The sequence below is a fragment of the Nycticebus coucang genome, chromosome 24 (assembly GCF_027406575.1).
Source record: "Nycticebus coucang isolate mNycCou1 chromosome 24, mNycCou1.pri, whole genome shotgun sequence".
Taxonomy (NCBI): Eukaryota; Metazoa; Chordata; class Mammalia; order Primates; family Lorisidae; genus Nycticebus; species Nycticebus coucang.
The window spans coordinates 23,008,564-23,027,742 of record NC_069803.1 but is presented as its reverse complement, the minus strand read 5'-3'; the positions used below and the strand labels follow the sequence as shown (position 1 = coordinate 23,027,742).

At 56.2% G+C, this 19,179-nt stretch overlaps 1 protein-coding gene across 1 annotated transcript; it reads right to left on the bottom strand.

Moving 5' to 3' along the window:
- Positions 1–2,494: 2,494 nt before the first annotated feature.
- Positions 2,495–16,923, bottom strand: PDLIM2 (PDZ and LIM domain 2). Its single transcript, XM_053578562.1, is given in 13 exon segments — positions 2,495–3,089; positions 3,953–4,070; positions 5,357–5,502; positions 5,679–5,764; positions 9,411–9,489; positions 9,619–9,770; positions 9,868–9,937; positions 13,891–14,042; positions 14,727–14,821; positions 15,889–15,946; positions 15,949–16,083; positions 16,086–16,221; positions 16,223–16,923. Coding segments are annotated over 13 exon segments (1,773 nt in total). The 5' UTR covers positions 16,591–16,923; the 3' UTR covers positions 2,495–2,911.
- Between the last annotated feature and the right edge of the window lie 2,256 nt (positions 16,924–19,179).

Here is a 19,179-nt window from a genome sequence, read left to right as displayed (position 1 = left end):
AGCCCCGGCCAAAAACTGCAAAAAAAAAAAAAAAAAAAGAAAGAAGGAAGGAAGGCACCACTCTGGACACAGTTCATTGGCACAAGTGGGCATCTGGGCCAGAGGGGGGCAGGTGCTCACAGCTGGCATGGGGACGAGTTGGGTGTAAAGACCAAAGGCTGCCCTCAGCTTCTCTGCTTTCAAACCAGCTTGACTATTAACTTCATCTCCCAAAAGATTCGCTTCCAAGTTCAGGCTAGTGGTGTGGCTACAGGGAACTCTGGTGCAGAAACCCTTGGGACCCCTGGAGGAGAGCCAGAGGCCACAACTAAAGGACAAGGGTGGGTGGCAGGTGGGGGGTTGGGTGATAGGAGGTTTCTTTTTTTATTTTTTGAGACAGTCTCACTTTACCACCCTTGGTAGAGTGCCTGGTAGAGTGCCGTGGCATCACACTGCTCACAGCAACCTCCAGGGCCTAGGCGATTCTCTTGCCTCAGCCTCCCAAGCAGCTGGGACTATAGGCACCCGCCCCAACGCCCGGCTATTTTTTTGTTGCAGCTTGGCCGGGGCTGGGCTTGAACCTGCCATCCTTGGTATATGGGGCCAGGGCCCTACTCACTGAGCCACAGGCGCCGCCCAATAGGAGGTTTCTTAATGGGTAATAATGTTAGCAAGTTACCCCTGTACCCCACACAAATGTACAAATAAATAATAAACGGAAAATGGGCCAGAGGTGAGTTTGAGCCTGGAGCTATTCAACGGCACACTAGCATGCCTGTTTCACAAGTGCCCTCATCACTACTTGTTGTCCTCCACTCCTTAGGACACAGCTGGCCCAGCATGGTTTGTCAAAACCAGGATCTCACCACAGCAATAATCCAACCTACCTTTTCCAACCTGTCACCTCCTTGCTTAACATTTTTCAAATGTTTCCAGAAGCACTCTGGCATTCCGGGCCCCCCTTCCAATCTTATCTGAGCATCCCTGCCAGCCACCACTTTATTTTATTTTTTGAGACAGCATCTCACTTTGCCACCCCTGGTAGAGTGCCATGGTGTCATAGCTCACAGCAACCTCAGTCTCTTGGGCTCAAGTGATTCTCTTGTCTCAGCATCTCTCTCCTTCACCTGTCCAAGACTTGGCCATCCTTTCCCATGGATAGCCACTGGTTTGAACTAACTGGGGAGCTCTTTTTTGTGCTCCTTAGCACTCACTGCCACATAGCATTATTTCATTCATGCCAGCTCAATCACTGACACTTGCCTTTTATCTCCAAGAAAGCAAGAAAAGTGCCAGATCTTTCTGTAACCCCACTATGCCCAGAACCTAAGTGTTAGCCAGCGAACTGAATTCCTTTTGGGAGCGTCCTCCCCGCCTCGGGCTGTGCTGAACACTAGGTGGCGCCACAGAGGCGACCCTATTTCTGACCAGACGCTGGGAGGACCGACAAGACTGTTGGGCCAGACAGCCCGAAACGATCTTTTCTATGAAAATAAAGGCCCCTCCTCAGGCAACCATCCAGGCAAAAGGTGAGACAATTATATCAAGGTGTAAATTATATCAACAGGTGCCTGAGGAGGTAACACAAACAGTCAGATAACACAAAAGAGCCAGATAACACGAAGCTGCCGGCCAAGGCCCTTCTGAAGCCCAGCTTTGATCTCATCCCTGAAAACAAAGCTGAGGCTGTGGCTGATCCCTTGTGCTGACAGGGGACAGGTCTGGAGCACCCGGGAGCACTCTGCCCCACTGCCCTGAAACTTTCTGAAATGTTCTCTGGGATTAGGACTAGGGATGGTTGGTAAATCAGGCCAAAAATCACAGGCTGGTAATGGATCACTGCCCCCCACCTGGCTTCAAACGCACCTTGGGACAAGTACACCTGCTGCTGGCCATATGTACTGTATTCCCCCTCCCCCCCACCCAAATCAACCACCAGTGAAGCCAGCAGCTCTCCCAGGGGACAGGTAGGAGGTATGGTCCCTCAGAGTGGGGCTCTCCTGGGGTGTCTCAGGCCTTACCCTTTTCTCAGGGCAAGGGTAACCTAAAGCCCAGGTCCTGTGTTACTCTAGGTGACTATCTTTCCCAAACAGGGCAGCCAGCCTCAGGTGCGTGCTGGGTTTCCTTCAGATGTCATATCCCTCCTCCCTGCATCCCCCATCTCTGCAGCCTTCCTGTGCCCATTCAGTTGGTCCATTTGGCAATAGGGCTGGTAGTGTCCATACCAGGCAACATAAGGACTACAGACGGAGCCAGGCCAGTCCAGCCTGTGGGTCTCCAGGCCACCCCCCATCTCCCTTTCCCTCCCCTGAAGTGAGAACTTCAGTCCTTCCAAAGCATAAGGCATCCTCATGAACGGGTGACCCCCAGGCTAAGAGAGGCAAGCCTCCTCCATGGAGACAGCCAGGTGGGAGTACCTGGCAGGGAATGTGGGGGACCTGAAGGGGGATAAATAAAGACTCTCCGCCCAGAGGTGGGGAGCAGCTCACACCCTGGGCTGGGGTAGGAGAGGAGGAAAGATCCCATCTCTTTTATTTTGTCCACATTTATATATTCATAGAGCTTATATGTCAGAAACTTTACACAGGGAGTACAGTTTGCTTCTGGCCCACCTCTCTCCTTCTAGATACTTCTGTGTCCCACTCTGCACAGCCCCGTGGTATACAGAGACATGAAACGCAGGGGCCACCTCAGACTGGCCCAGTGCTTGTCCTGCAGGGGAGAGGCCAGAGAAGGCGAGGCTGCCACCAGACTGCAGCCCAAGACAGGTCCCAGACCTTGGCCTCACTCAGCGAGGACAAAGGGGCCTGAGGCCTCTGAATTTAGTTCACATAAGAGCCACTGCCTACTGTCACCCCCGCCATGCCAACTTGGGACTGGCAGGGCCCTGGCCTAGTGGCCCAGAAGGGAGGGCAGATGAGGGGTGATGGGCTCAGGCCCGAGAGCTGAGGGTGGGGGGTGCCAAGTAGCGCTGACGGGCATGCTTCTCACAGTACAGCTCGTCCCCCACCCAGAAATGCCCTCGCATTTTTAGGTTCAGCCCACAGTCTGCACAGGTGTAGCAGCCCGGGTGGCGGTACCGGCCCTCCTGGATGCGCACAGCCTGGTTCCTGTGGGGACAGGAAGGTGTCAGTACCCCAATACTTGACATGAAGCCACACCCCCAGGGAGCCTGGTCCCCATCCCAGCATCAGGGACTGGCTTCTCTGTCACTTGGACAACGCCCTAAACATACCCTCACCCACCACCAGGAAAGGAAAAAGGAGACGCTGCTGTCCCATGTTTTCTGGATTTCTAAAGAGCAGTGGTTGTTACAGTGTGGCCCTGGGTCCCAGGGTGAGCAGCATCAGTCCAGAACGAGTCAGAAATGCAAGTTCTCAGGCCAGAGGTTAGCTCTGGGGGCAGGCCCAGGGGTCAGCATTTAAAAAGCCCTTTAAGGGACTCAGAGGACACATACAACATTCTTTTCAACACACTTTCCTTGTCTCTGCACACAGGGAGGTTGGATGTCCCATTCTGCAGATGAAAAACTCAATTGCAGGGAGGTGGAGGAATTTGCCTCCTGTCAGTCACCTGACCCTCAAGGCTGTACACAGTAAGAAATCTGCCTGGGAGGGACCTTTCAATCTTCCAGAGAATGTGATTGCATTATAATGCCACCCACTGAGAAGAATGAACATGCCTGGGGAAAATCTTGCCTGTTGCAAAGGGTGAGGGAGAGGGAAGAGCTAGATTTTTCAGGAGGAGGTACCCTGTCCAGAGGCTTTGAGATTATTAAAGGGAGGGGGAAGGAGGAGGAGCTGTGGCCGGAAGAGGCCAGCACAGGCATTCCAAGCAGGCTGCGAATAACCCACCCCAAAGCCACAGGAGCAGCACCTCCCCTTGGGTCTCTGGTGGGCCCAGCCTTCCTGAGTGTGTAAGTGCCCTGTATCCCCCCAGCATGCCCCTCAGCCCCCCAGCATCCCACACTCACGCGATGCTGGTGCTGCACTTCTCGCAGGTATGGAGCTTGGGAGGGGTAGCCAGTGCCCTGGTGGTGGGCAGGGAGGACTGAGGGCTCAGGGAACTGGGCACAGAGGCAGGCGTGCCGCCTGGGAGGGGGAACAGACATACATGTGAGGGCGCAGCCACCACCAGCAGCACCCAGCACCCCAGCTCCTCCCAAAGCCACACTAAGAAGGTGGCTGTAGAAGGCACCCTTACAGGGGAACCTCTAAAGTCACAAGGAGTACAAGAGCAGGTGAGGAGGAAGGAAGGTGATCACAGCAGTCCTATGGCTAAGACTGGTCACCAGCATGAAGGAGGTAGGGTCAAGGCTTGTTTGTTTTTCTGAGGCAACCTGGGGCCACCCCTGCTTGGTGTCTGCCACACCAGGGAAGCCGCACTCCCTCTTTTGGGACCTAGTAGTGATGATGTGGGGGTAGTAACCCCACTCACCACAGGACCACAGCACCTCCATGCAGTTTTCAAAGGGCCTTTGTGTGTAGTTACTACACACAAAGCTGTGGGACAACTGAGCGGGGACATCTGGCTGGCTGCTTGTCCTGTCTGTAGCTGAAGATGCTAAGGGTCCCTCGGCCATCAATACCTACACTCCTCCTCCCCTACACCTGCCTCCTGGGGCCTGCCACAGCCTAAGAGTCATTACAGGCAAGATCTGCTCCAAACCTTCTCACCTCCCCTGCATACCTCCCAAAATGCCCCTTGGAGCTAACTGTCAGAGTTGGAACCGGCCACCAGGTACTGGTCACTTTGCCACTCAAATACCTCTCCTGTCTGTCCCATCACATCCTTGGACAGGGCAGTGACCCTTCCCCACTTCTCTAAAGGGTGTTTTTCCTGAGCCACCTTCTACAGTTCCTCATGGGGGACATCAGGGCACAACCACCTTTGATTCCCCACACTCTGCACACGCCTGGTCCATCAGAAAGGCACTGCCAGCGTTTGTCGAATGAATAATTGACTGCTGACGAGAGCTCACATGGTCTGCACTGCTCACTTGGAAGCTACCTGGAGTCATTATTTAAGTCTCCTGAGTGACTTGACTTCCACTGCCACCCTCCATGCCATTGAGCCTGCTGCCACCACTATAAGGCCGTTTAAGTCTATAGAGTCTATTTTTTTCGAGGGCCAAGTCAGATTCCCCGCCCTCCAAGAAGCTCTCCCTAGAGACTCAGAGCCCATGGGCCCCACCACCTGCTTTATGCCCTTGGCACTTTCCTGATCCCAATCCCTTCCCAGTACAGACCTCAACTGCCACATACAGGGATGGGTACCTGGCCCCATGGTAAGCGCTAAAGATACACTAGTGCCTTGACCTCCCAGCCAAAGCCTGGCTGCCCAGGGGACCCTTCTTTCCCCGAGCTCTGGGGCCCACCTCTCTCCTCAGCCTCCAGGGCTTCTTGCAAGAGCCGAAAGGAGCTAGACTGCCGGGGGGCCACCCGCCCCTCACGATTTTCCTGCAGCATCTTGAAGACTTCTGAGTCCTCGTCCAGGAGGTGGCTTCCACCTTCTGAGTCCACACTGCAGGAAGGAGGCAGGCAGGAATGAGGGTCCTATGCCCGGTGTAGGACAAGCGTGTGGGGGGAGGGTTCTGGGAGCTGGAGGAAAGCCAGCTGGGCTTAGAGGTGGCCCTGTCCCTCCAGCCCTACCCAGCCCTCCAGGACTCCCCTCCCCAGCTGCCCAGGGCCTGCTAGTACCTGAGCCTGGGGCTGGAGGAGCGGGCACCACCCGGGGATGGCGGCAGCACCAGCACAGCAGAGTCGCCAGCACGGCCAAGGCCGGCCTGTGGGGAGACAGCGGGAGGAGTCAGGGCTGGGGCTCTAGCCAACACCTCAGGGCGCCAGGCCTGGCTGTTCCCAGGCCCAACACCAGAGGGCTCCTGGCCCCCGCTGACCAATGCCAGGCCCTGCCCTCAGAGCCAGGCCTCCAAACATGCCAGGTCCTGGGAGGAGAGGAGGCCAGGGTCCAGCTTGTCAGTAGGGGTGTGGGGCTTCTGTGAGGGGACTAGGCAAGGGGCGGAATGAAGACACCAGGTGAAAGAAAAACAGAGCACAGAAGTTCCTTTGTGCAGACTCCTCTCTGTTACATCATGCTCTGTGTGATCAAAGATGCTGCAAGCCAGGGCTCAGCCCCTCACTGCCAGAACAGGCAAACAGTAAGCAGTGAGGAGATGGAAACAGAAGTGGTGGTGTGAAAGATTCAAGGCCCTCTAGGTGATAGGGCCCGGCCTGGACAGAGGACCTCTCTCCCTAATATGTGCTATCGCTCTCCTGAGAGGGCCTGACCAGCCTCTCCCACTGCCCTGGGAGGCCAAGGCCACCCAGGGTCTATACCTGGCAGCACAGCCCTCCCAGGTATGCCTTACTCATTTTGGGCTCTTACATTTGCTCTCAACATGGAAATCAACCTCACTGTCACTCCTTGAAGCCACTTTCTGGCCTGCACTTCCCTACTCTGCCCCCTTCCTAGTGCCAGACTAATGGAGTCTGAGAAACCTTTGCCAGCCCATGGAAGGAGAGCCAAGCAGGCCGATGGGCACAGTTTCCCGGGAAGTCAACTTCTTTAGACCTTCAAATTCAAAGTCACAGATGAATTATGGGGTTGAATGAAAAAATTACATGAATGTTTAAGCTGAAAGCTAAATCTTCAGAGTCTTGAGTAGATACCCCTAGACTCTCACCCCACCTGGCCTCTTCCAGCAGTTCACATTTCTCTGCTCTTGGGGTTCTGCAGGTGACGAGGCTGCCAGTCAGAGGGCAAAGTGGCTGGTCCAAGCCCCCGGGCAGAGGCAAGGCTGGGATTCCACACACAGGGCCTGGCACTGTGTGGTCAACTGAGGGACCATGTTATGGTTTCCTCAGGCACTCTCCAGATGGGCCAGTGTGTGTCCCACACAAGCCAAGTCCTCATTCCCTGCCAGAGGGAGAGGTGCTTTGTTCACCTGGCATCTGTTCACCAAGGCATGTGCCCACCAGCAGGGGGAAACTCACAGTCTCCAGAAGGGCACCATAAGGGCTGGTGGTATCCTATGCCTTGGGCTCTCTACAGTCTTGGTCAGCTACAAGGCCATGGCACCTCTGTCCCCCATCCATCAGCCCTTTCTCCCATGAGCACCTGCCCAGTAGGCCCAGGGGAGGAGGCACCCACCCAGCTCCTTTACCTAGAGAGGCCCTGCCTTCTAGAACCTCCCTCCCTCCCAGGTGCTAGGTCCCTGCCTTCAAAGAAGGGACCCTCCACCTCCAAGTCCAGAAAAGCTGCTCTCCATCCCCCTGCCCATCAAGAGCTTGTGTGAAGCAGGGAAGCACAGGGATGTTCACAAGTAAGTGGTGAGGGTGGGGAGGCAGGAGAAATTCTGCTGCTAAGCAAGTTCAGGAAATTAATAAAATCAAATGGGTTTCTTAGAGCCACTAGATACTAAAGTGTACAGCCTCTTTCAACTGGGAGCTGTGGGACCCCTGAGACTCCCACACCCATTGGGTGGACCACAGCCTCATTTGTAGGTTTGTTTTTTTGAGACAGAGTCTCAAGCTGTCACCATGACATCATAGATCACAGCAACCTCCAACACTTGGGCTTAAGTGATCCTCTTGCCTCAGTTTTTCTATTTTTATTAGAGACGGGGTCTTGCTCTTGCTCAGGCTGGTCTTGAACTCCTGAGCTCAAGCAATCCACTGCCTCAGCCTCCCAGAGTGCTGGGATTACAGGCGTGAGCCACCACCCAGCCTCATTTGTAGGTTTGACCAGAATATCATTTCTCAGAGTTAGAATGTCTCTGTTTTTCCACTAATGAATCCCCAAAGCCTAGAAGGGTGTCTGAGGTGAAGCAGCTGCTGGAGGAATGACCAGAGCCCTCAGGGTCAGAGGAGGGAACCCAGGGCATCCAGTCTGTCCTGAGGCCCAGAGAGAGGAAGGTGGGCTTGTCCAAGGTCACGCAGCAGAGTTAGGACCCAACCAGGCTCCCTGCCACCCAGCCCTGAGTACCTCCATGTCCTATGTGAGGGCTTGTTTTAGTAACAGAGACCACTGCCCCACAGCCCTGTGTCCACATCGTAAGTCTAGGCTGGGGCCTGAAAAGCTGCATTTCTGCCAAGTGCTTGGGTATTGCTGCTGGTCTGAGAACCACTCCCTGGCACCTCCCCCACCCCCACAAGGCTGACCTTCAGGGGCCACAGCCCTCAGCAGGCTCAGTTGGAGCAAGTGAGGGCTGACCACCTTTCCAGCCCCAGGCCAAGTGCATTCCAGCTTGTCTGAGAGCAAAACCCCCCTACTCCAGAAATGGCCCCAGCCTCACTTGCCACATTCTACCTGCACCACTGCTTCCCCCAACCCCACCTGTATTCAGTGTCCCCCAATACTCTCTAACCTCCATCCTGCCAGCTCCCACCTCTAATGTCCAGCAAGATTCCTGACACAGCCTTCCCAGGCCCTCCCCCCAGAATGCCTCCTGCTTTCGTAATTAATACCACACTGTTAGTCCCTAATTGCTCCAAAATTGTTTTGCATGCTCCCTCCCTTATCTCCACCACTACATCTAAATTCCTTAAAGAAGGGGCACTCAGGGACACATCTCTGTGGCCAAGGTGCCTGGCTAAGCATACAGTGGGTCACTGGAGAGCCCCTCCCACACAGCCCCTGGAAGGTCCCGCTTCTTCTTTCTCCAGGGCCCCCAGGCCACCCCCAGAGGCTCTGCTTCCTGGAATGCAGAATGGATCAGAGGTAGGTCCCTGCAGCTGGGCCTCATCCCCTTCACCCTAAAGCAGGACATACCCCCCCACCATGCTGCCCCCAGCAGCTGTGGCCAGGACTGTTGGCTGCCCCTCTCCCTCACCACTCCACCCCTGCTCTTGGAGAGATGAGACACCACCACGGGGGGGCAGGGGGGTGCCAAGCTATCACCAGTGGCCAATGGGACCTGGTAGAGGGGGAGTCAGGGAGAAGGGGGAATGGGAGACAGAGGATAAGCTAAGTGCAGCTGGAGACAGAGCCACAGTCCCATGGGGATCTGCAGCTGAGTCAGAGGAGGAGAGGGGGCTGGGGTGGGAGTCGGGCAGGCAAGGGGCTTGGAATAGGGAGGAATGTGTTCAAGTGATGCAGCCAGCCCCAAAAGGGAACCAGCCCAACAGCAGCAGCGAAACTATTTCAGCTTCAGCCCAAGAGAAACATAGAGAAGGGAGGAAGCCAGCAAGCTCAGGAGGAAAGGGCCGTGGGAGCAGGGGGTGATGGTGCAGAGGAAGGCAGGAGGTGGACAGGCCACCCAGCCAGGCAGGGCTCAGGCCTCCCTGGCCCAGGAGAGGCGCGCCTGTCGCTAGGAGATGGAGCCAGCGCTGCCCAGGTGGGACCTGCCACCTGCAGCCCCAGGGGCGCTGGTAACCAGTGAATGGGGGCCGCCTCTGTTTCTTTGGCTCTCTCCTTCCCCCAGGGGGCCTCACCTGTCGGCTTCTGGGGTGGCCTCCATAGGACAGGCAGTCAGTGGCAGCAAATCCCGGGGAATATGCCAGGCTCTGGAAACTGAAATGGGAAATAGACAGCATGTATGCCAGGGCCACACCCAGCCTGCCCGGGGTACTCCTAAGCACAGCTCTTGAGGCCCTGAGAAGCCAGGTGCAGCCGTCCAGGGTGCTAATAGAATGCGCTTACCTGTGGCTGATGGCTGCCTCTGGAGCCTGAGCCTGCGGGCTGGCAAGGGGCAGGGGAGAGAAGGGGCTGCCTGGCCGGGGGCTGGGGGAGGCTGAGCTGGAGTAGGAAGACCTCAGTGGGGACTGGCTGTCAGTGTACGTCCTCACAGAGCCCTGTGAACAGAGCGGCCAAGGGAAGAGCTAGGTTGCCCAACTGCTCACACCAAGGTGGTCAGGGTGTGAGGTTCCCAGGTGGGAGGCACCAGCTTACCTGGAAGCGAGTGGCCAGCACCTCCAAGGAGCTCTCCCCATTGGTCTGCCTGGAAGGGGCAACTGAAGACCTACAGAGGATACAGAGGGAGGGGAGTGTCATAGGGCCCACCTGTTCCCAGACCTGGCTCTCAAGACTAGTAAGACGTCCCAAACATTTGGACATCAGGCTAGCAACTTTTTTTTTTTTTTTTTTGAGACAGGGCCTATTGCCTGGGATAGAATACAGTGGTGTCATCTCTTTTTCTAGGATGAGTTCTCAAACTTAATTGTCAGACCTTATATACGTGATAGCTCTGATGGCCATTCCAAAAAAACAGTTCCGGGTGGCGCTGTGGGTCAGTGAGTAGGGCGCCGGCCCCATATACCAAGGGTGGCGGGTTCAAACCTGGCCCCGGCCAAACTGCAACCAGAAAGTAGCTGGGCGTTGTGGTGGGCGCCTGTAGTCCCAGCTACTCGGGAGGCTGAGGCAAGAGAATTGCCTAAACCCAGGAGTTGGAGGTTGCTGTGAGCTGTGATGCCATAGCTCTCCACTGAGGGTGATAAGGTGAGACTCTGTCTCTAAAAAAAAAGAGTTCCAAAATTGCTTTGAAGGGTGGATTTCCCTAAGGGAGTACCTTGAAGGTGACTGTAGTGATATTCAACAATGAGGTATGTAGTACTTTTTCTAGCGTTGAGTTCTTGAACTTAATTACTTAATTGTCCAACCTCCTAGCTCAGAGCAACCTCAAACTCCTGGGCTCAAGCAATCCTCCCACCTTAGCCTCCCCAGTAGCTGGGACTACAGGCACCTAACACAACATCCAGCTAATTTTTGGATTTTTTTTTTTTTTTTTTTTTGAGATGGAGTCTCAAAAGACTCACTAGGTGACCCTTGGTAGAATACTCAAACTCTTGGGCTTAAGTGATTCTCTTGCCTTAGCCTCCCAAGTAGCTGGGACTACAGGCGCCTGCCACAACACCCGGCTTTTTGTTGCAGTTGTCATTGTTGTTTAGCTGGCCTGGGCCGGGTTCAAAGTTGCCAGCTTTGGTGTATGTGACCGGTGCTGTAACCACTGTGCTACAGGCGACAAGCCAATTTTTGGATTTTTTTATAGAAATGGTGTCTTGTTCGTTTTTTTTTTTTTGTAGAGACAGAGTCTCACTTAATGGCCCTCGGTAGAGTGCCCTGGCCTCACACAGCTCATAGCAACCTCCAACTCCTGGGCTTAAGCAATTCTCTTGCCTCAGCCTTCTGAGCAGCTGGGACTACAGGCTCCCGCCACAACGCCCGGCCGGGTTTGAACCCGCCACTCTCGGTATATGGGGCCAGCACCTTACTGACTGAGCCACAGGCGCCACCCTGGTGTCTTGTTCTTACTCAGCCTAGTCTTGAACTGCTGACCTCAAGTGATCTTCCCACCTCAGCTTCCTAGAGTACTATGATTACAGGAGTAAGCCATGGTGCCTGGCCTTAACTTTGCCAAATTCAAAACAAACTACTATCATCAATGACCACTATCATTTCTTAAAAGAAAAGGACAGTTTGGCATTAAAATATAGAAAGCCCAGAATATTAGCAAAACATTCAATAAAATTCAATTTAATTAAAAATTCCTGGGTGGCACCTGTGGCTCAAAGGAGTAGGGCACCGGCCCCATATACTGGAGGTGGCAGGTTCAAACCCAGCCCTGGCCAAAAACTGCAATAAAAAAAAAAAAAAAGTAAAAAGTAAAAATTCCTCACATTATCTGGCTCCACCTTTTTCTCCCATTTCATCTAGACTTTGTCACTCACTGGTCAGCATCAGTTTGTAGTTCAGTTTGGGGGAAGATTGCTAATTGCATGTAATTCTTTATATTAGTGGTTCTCAACCTTCCTAATGCCGCAAGGTATTTCCATTGTTAAAAAGCGGTTGTGACCCAGAGGTTGAGAACCACTGCTTTGGGCAGCGCCTGTGGCTCAGGGAGTAGGGCACTGGCCCCATGTACCGAGGGTGGTAGGTTCAAACCCAACCCCCGGCCAAACTGCAACAAAAAATAGCCGGGCGTTGTGGCGGGCGCCTGCAGTCCCAGCTACTTGGGAGGCTGAGGCAAGAGAGTCCCTTAAGCCCAGGAGTTGGAGGGATTGTTGTGAGCTGTGACGCCACAGCACTCTACCGAGGGTAATAAAGAAGTGAGACTGTCTCTAAAAAAAAAGAGAGAGAGAGAACTGCTGCTTTGTATCATAATCGATGGAGAAACTGAAGCCCAGAAAAGGGAAGAATGCTGCCCAAAGTCCTAAAGCCCATTAGTGTACTGGCCAGCTGCCCACTCTTCCCACTCAGAGGCTTGTCCCCTACCAGCTCAGCCACTGATGGCTGGAATGCCTTTGAGAGGGTCACTCTCAGTCCCTTCCTCAGGCCTCATCCCTGTTAAATAAAGGTTGAAACCTCTCTGACCCCTCAGATGGGCAGTGAAGGGCCCAGACAGCAGGGCAGGCCCAGCTCCCTGCCAGCAAAAGGGTTTCCTTCCAAAGTGGATCCCAGCTGGATCCTTGGACAGGAGGTCACTGGAGGCTAGGAGCTGGCTAGGGGGTGGGGAGAGAGCCTGCTGTGTCCTGTCCTGCCACACCATCATTCCTGGACCACATCTATAGGGTAGGTCAGTAGGAACCCGAGGCTTGCAGGAGGGGTGCAGGGCAGAGCAAGGGGAACTCTACTCTCTGCCCCTGGCTTTTTTTTTTTTTAATTGAGACTGAGTCTAACTTTGTCACCTCTTGGAGAGTGCCATGGTGTCATAGTTCACAGCAACCTTAAACTCTTGGGCTCAAGCAATTCTCTTGCCTCAGTCTCCCTTGTAGCTGGGACTACAGGCACCAGCCATAACACCCGGCTATTTTTTGTTGTTGTTTAGCAGGCCCAGTCTGGGATCAAACCCACCAGCCCCTACCCACTGAGCTTCAGGTGCCCCCATCCCTTGGCTTCTGAATGCCAGAGAAGTGTCCTGCGGGCCAGGAGGCAGACTGGCACAAGTGAAAAGAGACCAGAAGGCTTGGCCTGCCTGGCAGAATTGCAGGCTGAGGTATGCAGCCGGGACCTACAGCCCTGGGGCCCTCCTCTCTCTGGCCATCCCTGCAGAGGAACCTGAGGAGAAGTGATGGTGTCAGCAGCTCCCACCCCCAGCCCAGACTGCAGCCTCCTGTAGATTTTGGTCCCATTCCCAGATGAGGTATTCTCCACCCTCCTCCTCCAGGTCTTACTCCTGCAAACACTCAGGGCCAAAGTGGTATGAAGAGAGCAGCTATCTTCAGACCAGGCTTCTGCAGCACCCCGCTTCTGCAGGGTAGCCAGGCGAGGTGGGAGTCCCAAGGAAGCCAAGCAGTAGGGGTAGCCAAGAGACAGGAGTGTCTGACTCGGGTTCCAGGCCCGCCCAAAGGGATCTCCTCACTGGGGATCTCCCAGCATTCCTGATCTGTGACTCACTATGATGCCCCACCCCAGGGAGCCACCTGTTCCCCCAACAGCCTGGGCTTTAGGCCCCACCCTTGCCCCTGCCTCTGCCAGCCTCTAGGCTCAAACATTGCAGGCGAGCTGGAGCCAGGAATCTGCCTTCACCTGCAGGGCTCAGAAATGAGAAACAGACGGGCTCTATGAGGAATGAGCCCCCAAACTCCTCATCCCCAACTGAGATCTAAATGAATGCCATCCTCTCTTGGAGGCAGGAGTTCTGGAGACTCAGCCCAGGGCACACTTTACCCACAAGTTTCCCCTCTTCAACCACTTCATGTCCACACCCTGAGCCCTGCACACTCTTGGGAACCAGTCAAACCCGGGCTTCCAGGTGGCTGGTGCCAGCTCGCCCTGCCCAGCCTGTGGGTGCATGCCCAGCCCAGCGCCTACCTTTACTTGGTTGGCTATAGGAGCACCCTCTACCCTGCTGCAGGGCACAGAGCCTGAGGCCTTCTCAAAGCTGTGCTGGCAGGGCCTGGGCTGAGCTGTAGGCTGTGGTAGGGGCTGCGGAGGGGAGTGAGGATGCTGGCAGGCCCAGCAGAGGCGGCGGCCTACCGGTCCAGCTGCAACCGCAGTGGTGAGGGGCTCTGGCGGATCTTGCTCTGAGCCTCAGCATGCAGCATGCTCTCTGCACTTTCCCCATTGATGGCCACAATGATGTCACCAGGCCGGAGGTCAGCAGCCTCAGCCTTGCCCCGCTCAGTCACCTGTAAGGATGAGGAGCTGGTGAAACTGAAGTACCCATGTTCAGGCAGCAGGGCACTCAGGGAAGGGACTTCCCTCTTTGCTGCCCAAGAAACACAGAAGCTGGCTGAACTAGCCTGGTCTGTACCCTTTAACATCCCTCTTCTTGCCAGTGTGCCCAGCTGACCAGTTATCCTCTGGTGGCAGCCCCTGACCCACAGTGGCATTCTAACAGAGGCCTCCTAAAGAATGTGCAGTGGTGGAATTTCAGGAACTGTGCTTGGAAATACTTTTGGATAGAGAGCCATGCCCATGCAGATCACACCTTGCAGGTGGCTGCCTGCAAACGGCCCTCTGTGGGAACACTCCCCAGCCCAGGCTCAGGCCTGGGTCTAGAGGAAACTGCCAAGAACTCACAGGGCTTTTGTTCCAGTAACCACCCCAAATAGCTTCCAGCAGGTGTGGGGTTAGTGACCCAGGGGAAAGGGGCAGGCCGTCCTTGGTACAGCCCCTTTCACTTCTAAGGCCTGTTTCTGAAATGGTCAGCATGTTCCCAAGGTGACAGGGTCCCAACCCTCCCTGGGCAGCACTCCCAGCAGCAAGCCTCTGGTTCCAGAACAGAAAAAAAGATCTGGGTGAGCAGCAGGATGGATAGGGCAGATCTCACTTGTGGGGGACCTCCTTATCTCCTGGAAGAAGCCCCTTACCTTGGTCACCATGATGGGCATGTGGAAGTCCCTGCCCCCTGTGATGCGGAAGCCCCAGGGTGCTGGCCCAACCACATCCACCGTCAGCGCCATACCTATGGGAGAGAGGACCAAGAGGTGGGGCCCTAAGCACCTGTAAGGTGGCAGGAGAGCCACAAGGGGAGAAGAGGGGCTGGAGGTCCCAGAGCAGCCAGTCCTGGGCTGGGGGTAGGTACAGGAAGTGACTAAGTCCCTCCCTTCCCCCTGAGTTTCACTTCCCCCCACCCTGGGAAGCCATGACTCTGGGTTCCCCCTTCCTTAGTCTTCAGCCCAGTCAGCAGCTCCCAGGAGGGTTGTCCGGGCTGCCAGTGGGGGCTTGCTGGAGGATGGATAGATGTGCAGGGGCTGGCAGGCAGCAGAAGAGGTCAGCACCTCCTCTGTCTCCCCTCCTCCACCACTGGGGTTAAGTCCCACTATTGCTTGCTTCCTGTCCCCAAAACCGACAGCACAAGGTACTTCCTCCCCACTCTGGGGGAGGGCAAGCAAGCGGCACAGGGACGGCAAAGCTCTGGGGACAGGAGTGATGGTGCAAGGAATGGGCACCAGAACAGACTGTGCAGGTAGCTGGCCAGGTGGGGAGCTGGCTGGACTGAGGGGCTGGGATGGGCAAGACCAAGCTTTTACCTCCCCCCACCGGGGCCTGCTGCCCTCTGAACAGCCCTGGAAAGGAGATCAGGGCTCATCTGTCAAGCTGAGCACTCCATGGTGCTGGTGGAAGGTGAGCTCACTGATGCTGCAAGGGTGACCAGGCCTCCCATCCACTGCCCCCTCCACTGGACGAGGGAGTGACTTTGCAGACAGGCCCTTGTGGGATTTCCTGAGGCTCTAGCTCTGGAGCCAAGAGCCAACCTAGGCAGGAAGCTGCAGTGCCAGGCTGGGCACCACCCTGCCCAGCACCCATCCTGGGGCAGCCCCTGGGGAGGTGCAGAGCCTGCAAGAGCTGCCACTGCCCGTCAAGAACAAGGGGGCTTGGAGAGGGGGCGCCCCAGCCGGCGGGTCTGTCTGCCCCATCCCCAGCCTGTTGGCTTCTCCCTTTTGCCCAGGCCTGGCCTCTGTCCCTCCTCTGGGCCCCAGGTCCTCAGGCCAGCGCTGGCAGCTCACAGACGCCCAGAGATTCCCAGACCTTTGAGCCGGTCAGTGGACTCGGCGATGAGGGCGCCGCGGGGAGGTGCCCAGCCCAGCCCGATGGCCCGGCTCTCCCAGTTCTGGAGCCTTCTTTGCTACGAGGCCAAAGTACCCCGGGGGCCGGGGACTGGAGGAGGCGCGCCGGGTCGGGTCGGGGAGAGCCCAGCCGGCAAGGACGCCAGCGCCGAGGCCGCAGGGAGCGGCGCGGCGGGCGGAGGACAGGGTCTCGGCGCCGAGGGGCCGAGGGCGCCGAGAAGGACGCGGCGGGGCGCGGAGGGTGCGCAGGTGGGCGCGCTCACCTGGCTGTCGCTCACCTGTCGGGCCGGGAGGGGCGAGAAAGAGGCAGGAGGGCGAGGAGTCGCCGCCGCTCCCGCTGCCGTCCGCCCGGCTCTGGGGAGAGCCCGCCCGGGGCTCAGAGACCTGCCTCCGCCCATGTGATCCCGGGGCCGCCCCTGCCGCCGCCCCTGGCCCGGGAAGCCGCCGCCTCCGCGTTGCGAGCCCGGGTGCTGCCACCTGGGCCGCCCCGCTGGAGAAGGGAGCAGATACCCGCAGAGATCCTTGGGGCTGCAGCCCTGCTCCCCGAGGCTCCCGCGCTCTCCTGACTAGCCCCGGGCGCAGGGGAGCTGTTCCCGGGGCGTACGGCTGAAGTCGCGGACTGCCAAGGTTGCCGCCCCCTAAAGCTCTCCCTGGCCGGCCGCATCCCCCTACCCACCTTCAAAGGGGCCCTTGACACACACCCCCCACACACCCCAGGCTCAAAGGCCGGCTTGGTGGGTCTGCGGTCGCCTGCTCCTCCGCCCACTCGCCACTCGGACGCACAGATGCTCTCCCTCCTGCTCAAACTCCCCTCCAGGACTGCGCTGGCCCTGTTCCCTGCCTGAGATGCCGGCAGGCCTGCACTGCTCCGGGCGACCCACCAGGGCGGGAGGAGAGGAAGAGGGCCTCCTGGCTGGGGTCACTACCGGTACCCCTACTCGGGCTGAAGCCTTCTCATTCCTGACTGCCGCCTGCCTAAAGTGGGCCTGCTCCCTCAGTCAACCACCTGTAACCCTGGGAGAGGACAGTCACATATGCCAGCTCAGGAAGGAGAAGCTATAGCTGGCAACCCTCACCCTGGGGACCTCAGCGCCTCCTCCTGCGTCTCTGGTTGGGTCTCGGCTTGGCGCTCTGGCTGCCAGGCTGCTGTTTTCAGGGGAGCTCACCTGCGGGCACAGCTGTAACTTGCCTGCCTCAGGTGTGAGTCATTCCCGTCAGATTCCCTCTGAGGCGCGCTCTTGCCACGCCTCCTCACCTACCTGTGCACAGTTGCAGTCCAGCCCTGCGCCCACCTCCACACCTCTGTCCAAGGTGTGTGAACTGCTCTCCCATCAACTAATCCTGTGCTCCTGCCATGGCCACGTTACCTGATGCAGCTGTGTACCTCCCCAGCTAGACTGGACGCCCTTTGAGCAGGACATTACGGTCCCGGCAAGCATAGCCTTGGGGTCACACAGACCTAGCCTCGCATGCCTCTTATTAACTGTATGACCTTGGGAAATTTCCTCAGCTCCTCCTGGCCTCAGTTTCAACATGTGTAAAACAGGGATAATACATAACTTACCCTCCTGTTGTGTAGATGGCTCTCCGTAGGCAAAGTCCAGGGATTGCAAAGAGGTGCAAATCAGAGTCTCTGCCACTGATTCAGGGGATAGAGTGACAGGGAAGGAAGGCAAAGGAAGGAAAAGTCATTTAAGTCATCCACACAATCATTCCAATAATATTCAGCTAGCAAATATTTATTGAGTGCCCACTGTGACCAGGCACTGTGCTAGGATCTGGGAATGGAGTAGTGTGCCAAACACAAGGCCAGGCTGCCCTCAGAGGAACACGCCTGTGTGTCTTGGACTGTCTCTATAAATATCTACAGGTTAATTTGCAGGGTTTTCTGCTTGGTGGGTTGTGTATTAACAGAACCCAGCACCAGATCCAGGGCATGACTACGAGGCACAGAGGGAATACTGTCCTGCTGTGGGTGACTGTGTGGGCCTCTCTCCCATCACTGCTCCCACCCTGGCCAGGCAAGGCATAGAAGTGGTCATCTTACAGGCAGGACCATGGTGGCAGGTGACCCAGGGGTGCAGGGTTCACCTGCTGCCATGGCAGGTTCCAGGCCCCATCAAAGAGAGGGTGTGGATTTGGTTTCGCCCAAGGGAGGGGAGGACTCAACCCCGGTGTCTTATGAGGACATCAGGGAATACAAGCCACAGAGCTGGTATGGGGGAATGGCAGGCTGCGATGGGTTGGACCTGCCAACTTAGAAGCAGACCGAGGTGAGGACGGGTATGGGTGGAATGGATGGAGTGCATGTTGGTCTTGTTCTTCAAGCTGTTGTTGAACCTCACCCAAGCTCAAGGAACCTGCCAGGGCCGAGACACTGGCCTGTCAGCCAGAGGCACTTCCCCTCTCTGTGACAGGAGGCACCACCTCTGCCCACTTGCCTGGGGCAGGAGCACCTTTTAAGTGACAGGCCTAGGAGACAGTCTTGCCAGGAAGAACATAAAAGCAGCCCAACCCTGGCCACCCCAGGGAAGTCCCTGACCTCATGCATGACCTTCCTCCTCCAAAAGAGTGGGACTTTTGGACAAGGTCCACCTCGGCACTTGGTAGAGTTTCTGCAATGAGGTGGACATTTAATAATGCTGTGACCTGTACAACTTAATTGCATGGAGCCTCATTTTCTCCTTCTGTAAAAGGGAATGCTAATCTGCCGGTTGTGAGGCTTACACTAGATAACACACTGAGTAGCCCCTTAAGCCTTGCTCAACACTCAGGAGGAGCCAAGGAATGGAGCTCTCCTTTCTTGGCAGAACAGCCACACCCAGGCTGTGCCCCTGCCCACACCCCACATGAACCACTAAGCCCCAAGACTCTAAAACCTTGGGCCAGAAGAGCTGCTTTGGCTGGCTGCACCCACTACTTCCAGCTTCCCGAAACTGATTGCTCAAAAACTTGAGCCCAAAGAAGAAAATAAACAAACACACGAGAGCTTCGGTGTGGAAATGGAGCACACAGAAGGAAAACATTAGCAGCAGAATAGTCAGAAATGTCATCTAGTCCAGCAACCCCATGGTGGCAGCTCCAGAATCCAAACAGCCTACAAACTAGGCCACATTCAGTTCCCCATCTCTGATTTCTTGCCACAGTCAGGCCTTGCCCTGGTCTGGGTGACATTCATCCTCTCAGCACTTCTCAGGCAACAGCCCGATCCTAGGAGCTGCCCCATCCTGCCTGATCCCAAGGGCTGAAATCT